The sequence below is a fragment of the Cygnus atratus genome, chromosome 16 (genome assembly GCF_013377495.2).
Source record: "Cygnus atratus isolate AKBS03 ecotype Queensland, Australia chromosome 16, CAtr_DNAZoo_HiC_assembly, whole genome shotgun sequence".
Taxonomy (NCBI): domain Eukaryota; kingdom Metazoa; phylum Chordata; class Aves; order Anseriformes; family Anatidae; genus Cygnus; species Cygnus atratus.
This window is the reverse complement of record NC_066377.1, coordinates 1,441,568-1,447,179: the sequence shown is the minus strand read 5'-3', so window position 1 is coordinate 1,447,179 and position 5,612 is coordinate 1,441,568. Positions and strand designations below refer to the sequence as shown.

At 46.6% G+C, this 5,612-nt stretch overlaps 1 protein-coding gene across 1 annotated transcript; it reads right to left on the bottom strand.

Annotated features, from left to right (window-relative positions):
• Positions 1–642: 642 nt before the first annotated feature.
• Positions 643–4,577, bottom strand: FNDC11 (fibronectin type III domain containing 11). Its single transcript, XM_035567112.1, has 2 exons — positions 3,549–4,577; positions 643–1,585 (listed from the first exon to the last, which is right to left on the bottom strand). The coding sequence occupies exons 1-2, from the start codon at positions 3,718–3,720 to the stop codon at positions 654–656; spliced, it is 1,104 nt and encodes a 367-aa protein (XP_035423005.1). The 5' UTR covers positions 3,721–4,577; the 3' UTR covers positions 643–653.
• Positions 4,578–5,612: the final 1,035 nt, after the last annotated feature.

The window sequence follows — 5,612 nt, the reverse complement described above, 5'->3', positions numbered from 1 at the left end:
TTACCCTTTCCTGTTTGTTTTATTTGTTAATTTTAAAAATCAGACTGAACTGTTCATGCTCTGTAGGGGGTGAACATGAAATCATGATTAGGTAATTACAAGGCACAGGGGGGAAAGGAGCCAGCGATGGTGACAAGGTGCGGTGAGTGATTTGAAGAGCTTGAGATTCAGTTCAGGTATTCTGGAGGAAGGATGCTGGGAAAAATAAATTGGGGAAAACAAACAAACAAATGAACAAGCAAACAACCAAAAAAACCAAAAACACAGCACTGCGAGAAGCCAGCACAGGGCATCTTTCAGTGGAAGGCAAGCACTGGATGATAGAGATGTTTCTACCTCCTGTGCTTTGCATCCAAGGTGGCCTGCAAGGCTGCCTATTGGCTTCTAGCTACGTCCCCCTGGGAGTTGTGGGCAGTAGGAAGTGAGCATTGAGTACTGAATGGTATTTATGTTATTTTTTCTGAGAAATTTGGAATTGCTTACCGTTAACCTGGAAGGATTTGTGGAAGGCACTTACAAAGTTGCTGATGAAAACAGGAAAAAAAAATCAGATTTACGCAGTGTTTTAATTTTTTTCCTTTATTTATTTTTCTCATTTACCTTTTTCAAATGGAAAAAATGAGAAAACTTTCTCTGCCACCTTGTTCTTCTGGTTAACAGGTCCTGCTGTCTTCAGCTGAGCTCACTGTCATCAGTGTAATGGTGTCATGCCATGTTTCATAGACAAGTGTGTACGTCTCTGCTCTTCTAATTGTGAATTCGTATGATCTGTCAGGCAGCAGATCACAGACTACACATGTGTTGGAGCTGACTTCCAGAATCCCCCTTTGTCCCACTTCTGTCTGAGTTCCGTGCTTCAGTAACCTAAAATGCAGTTCATACTGCTCAAAGGGTGACTCCTGATTTTCAGTAAACCATTTGAGATGGGCCCAGTTCTCGCGAGCAACTGATTCTTTTCGATCAAACATCACTGGCATCTTTGTACTGAGAAAAAGCTGAATGTTTGGGATTCTGGTACCTTTGATGTCTGCATGTGACACCAAACGGTGCTTGGCGTGGAGCTTTCCTGGGACTTGCAGGGAAAGGAATTTGTTCATCAGCTCAGAGAGATCTGACAACTTCTGCGTAACTGATTCCCACTTGGAGAGGAAAGTTACCACGTCGCTTGTCTCTACGTAGCAGGCCAGCTCCTCCCGACCTCGTTGCAGCTGTTCTAACAGGTCAGTTAAAAGTACCAGCTGGATTTCAGTCTGGGTTCTTGCGACCCTCTTCATCCTCTGCAATCTCCAGGGGTCAATTATTTGGAAGATGTCAGTGGAAATCAATACATGGTTCTGGTCTCTCAGGATTACACGTGAGGGCAGAACCTCAATATAGTAGTAAGACTTCTTCAGAAGCTCAACTTTCTTGTGATGATGCTCAAGGAGCTGGGGGCTCAGGTGAGATTGCAGGAATTGTAGAACAAGGCTTTTTCTCTCCATGTACATGTTCAAGATAGCATTGTCTTGTTCCTCTCTGCTGTACACAGTGCTTTCCAAACTGGTTCCAAATTCATTTGGATTCACATTCATGATTCCAAAATTTGCTGTGTAAAAAGTACCTATAAGAAAATTAAGAACCAAAGGAAAAGCGACTGTGAAGGGAGCGTAATCATGGCTGTGACTCTTCTCTCCTCTCTTAATTAAAGCTTAGCTTATAAATTTATAGATGAGAAAGATCTATTAGACTAGATGTAGTTTTACAGGAATTATCCTTTATAGTTGTATGGTTTCTAATGTTTTGTACAGTCTACTTTTATATATTCTAATCAATTTATCTCCTGCTACCCACCCCTGGAGAGGTTATACCTCTGTATAATAGATTAACTGTCAGGAATTATTCTCCAGTATACTCTACCAAATTGGTTTTCTATCTTTTTATCTTCCCTTTCATTTTAATTAGATGTGTTTGTACTCCTGTAAGCAATTTCTCTCCATTCTTCTACATCTCTGGAGATGTCTATTTTTCTCTTGTAATCTGCTGGGTTATTGAGGTTTGAGAGCCTCTAAACCACATTTTCTAAGCCAGTTCCAAAAGCTACATAATCACCTTGGTGATTCCTCCACGTGAGCAGGTATGCAGCAGGCAGAACCAGGCAATGCTCTGAGTGCAGCCTCACAACAGCTTTCAAGAGGTAAGCCCGCACTTTTCCTTGCGCCTCGGCTTTAAGCAGCTGCTGGACAGTCGTAACCTGGCAACGTGCACAGTGATGTATTGCTTCCCCTTTCTTTGGTTATAGTTGACATCATCACCCCAGCCCCTCATAGCAACTTGTTTTCCCTTGCCTCTAGAGCCATGGTGTTAGTAGTCCACAAGAAAATTATGATAAAAGGATGAAATTTCATGTAAAGCACCTTTGAACAGACAATGGTTCACCGGTAAGGTGTTTCAGTAGCGGTCTTTTAAAACTCTGTATCTGCTCCCTTAGTCTTAGCTGTTTCATTTACTGACAGAGATGTGTCCTTGGTGGTGCCAGCTGAGTCGAGGTGGGAAGTGTTTCTCTAGTGTGTCTTAGCTGAGGAATCTCTGGCTCATGTATCACAGGCAGAAATTAGCTAAATTCTTATGTTCCCATTGCCACTGATATTATAATGAGAACCCAACTTGATACCGAGAATGTGGTTTTCACAAACTGAATATGCTTGATTTGTAAGAGAAATAAATGTGAAATTCTGAAAGCAAGTTTTTGTGGCCCCAGTCATACTGCAATGATGTGATTTAGCAACTTGTTCTACGTAACTGTCTAGTTATATATAAATTACTGTAGTACCTGTGATATTTTAATACCTACATATCTTGTAGAAGCTAGATGGTGTTATCTAGTTGACAAATAGTTTTTTCTTAGCCTCCCTTTCCCTAAATAGATAATGGAACTAATAATACTTCGTCACAGCAGTTTCAGGAGTTAGTAAACCTTTCAGACGACTGGTCTCCCTGCATTTTATACTAATTCACTCATCCACAGCAACTTTCTTTTTTTTTTCCAAGAAAGCTGTCAGCTTAAAAAACAAGCTGTATTTTCTTTTCACTTTTTCTTTCCACAAAAATACCCTAAACCAAAGCAGTGACAGTTCTTGGCAGCCCAGTATGGAGTGGAACAGGGACAGCAAATGCAACAGGTTACACCACCCCGCTTTCAGAGCAATTTGGCTGTCTAGAGCAGTTTGTTTGCCCACAGACAGAGATGTGATTGTGGTTGTTTTCCTTTCTGTTTTCGTATCCTTTTTTTCTTGCCAGATATGTCTGTTTTTCAGTAGCACCACTATGCTTGCAAGCACGGAGGCTGCAGACGCGCCAGCTTGGGGCTGTGTGGCCCTGGGCACCCCAAGGAAAAGGCTGGGGGTGGAAAGGGTGAAACAAAGGAAGGTAGAGCCACCCCAACACCTTCCCCACGGCTGAAACCCAGCCCTGGAGAAGCCCTGACCCCTTCAGCAAGGGCCAAGGCCTCCTCACCAGCGCAGGAAGGCTGCAGCAGCGGGAGGCTCTTGCTCAAGACAACCCCAAATCACATTGCCCAGCTCGGGGCAGCCCTGGCACACCTTGCCCAATCTCAGGGATATCCACTCTACCTTGACCAGCCCCAGGGAGTCGCGTCCCACTTCTGCAGCCCCCAGTGTCGCCGTCCCAGCCTGGTCCGCACCCGCGGCCTGGCTGCCCGCAGCAGGCTGTGGCGGTTGCCATGGTGGTGCATTGTGGCGTATGGGGGCTGTTCCGGGGCCGAGGCCTGTTCCAGGCCCATTGCTAGGGTTGCAGGATGAGGATGAGGATTGCAATGTGAGAAGGTTGTTGGTTGTAGAGATGTGGCAATAAACAGGGCATGCTCCCAAAGCACTGCTCCGTGCACTGTCCCCAGGCTGCGGGAAGAGCAATGTTCATGGCAGGGAACCCACTGGCTGGGTGCAGGAGTTGTTCCCATTCCCTACAGTCGAGTAGCAGCTGGTTTCCATCTCCAATCTGTGCTGGTGGGGCCAAGTGCATGTGGTCCTGCTACTTCTCTCCCAAGCATCCCCTTTTTACAGAGGTGCTTTTCCTAGCACACGCGTTGGGTTGTGGGTCACACCCTGGCTGTCTCAAGGGATGAAGCATTAGGGATTCCTCTCCTAATTGTTTGAGTCTCTCCTTGTTCAAACAGCAGTGTTTATTTTTACTTTGGAAGCAGTATCTCAGATTGCTTTAACAAGCCAGGTGCACAATGGCTGGTTGTGATGGTGTCGTGGTGCACCGGTCCTGGGGCTGAGGGACTTGGAGCCAGCTTTGGGCTGGGTTTTGTGTGCTTCCTCACCACTGCCAAGGGCTGTGCCAAGGAGTCCTGGGCTGCCAGCGTGGTTTCCTGGAATGCACTGAAGAAAAGAGCAGGAGAGTGAGGGCAGATCCCTCTGCCCTTCCCCCATAACAAGCAAGTTCTGTTTCCCTACCATTTTGTGCCCTTGCTGTGGGCTATGGGAGTGCTCAGCTGATGGCAGGACTGTGTTCTGAGGAGTCCGGCCGTCGTGGTTTAACCTGGCAGGCAGCTAAGTGCCACACAGCCTTTCACTCACTCCCTCCTGCCCCCAGTGGGGGAGAGAATCAGGAAAAAAAAAAAAAGTAAAACACATGGATTTAGATAAACACAGTTTAATATGGTAGAAAAGGAAAGAAAAATTATTATTATTATTATAAAGGAATATACAAAGCAAATGGTGCACAATGCAATTGCACCTGCAATTGCCACCCTCCTCAGCCAACTCCCCCAGCTTTATTGTTCCAGATGACGCCATGTGGGATGGGACATCCCTTTGGCCAGTTGGGGTCAGCTGCCATGGTTCTGTCCCTTCCCAGCTCCTCGGGCACCCCCAGGCTCCTCACTGGCAGGAGGGTGTGAGGAGCTGAAAGGTCCTTGACTCGGTGTAAGCACTGCTCAGCAACAGCTAAAACATTGGTGCGTTATCAACGTTATCCTCATCCTAAATCCAAAACACAGCACCATGGCGGCTATTAGGAAGAAAAATAAGTCTATGCCAGCCAAAACTAGGACATGCCAGCTCAGAGCAGGGTGTAGTACACGCAACACTGAGCAGAAAAGCTGGCTCCATCCTGGGAAGCCCTAGCTGCTGCCTCCCTGCACCCTGCATGGTGGCCTTGGTGAAGTGACATGCTGACACACTTGCACTGCAGGCACCTTTCTGGGGCTGTGAATTGCCAAATGGAGATACATCTTTGTCTGCCTGTGACTGGTGAATCCTCAGCCCCAGCTGCATGGGCTGGTCCAAAGAACCGCACGTTTCTAGGAGGATGATTGTGAATGACCGTGCCCTGAATTCCTGAATGTTGGAATATCATCCGCTAGCACCCCACTGCTGCTCTGCTTAACACCTGCTCTGAGCCCAGAGTGAGATTTGGGATACCCATAGACATGCTTCAGGTCTGCTCTTTGCTGCTCTGTAGATGTTACCACTCCCCAGGAAAGCACAGGTGATTCGGGGTAACAGTGGGATCCGCTGGGCTTTATGACACGCTGCGGGGTGGGGCGGTGGGTATTTTCACTTTCCAGCGGTGAATCTTGCAGTTTTACAGCTGTGGCCAAAGATACTGCA

Coding starts and splice junctions, on each gene's coding strand:
- FNDC11 (XM_035567112.1), bottom strand. CDS start 3,720: ATGGCAACCGCCACAGCCTGCTGCGGGCAGCCAGGCCGCGGGTGCGGA. Junction 1,586..3,548: donor GCTGCCCCGAGCTGGGCAAT/GTGATTTGGGGT, acceptor CTTTTTACACAG/CAAATTTTGGAATCATGAAT.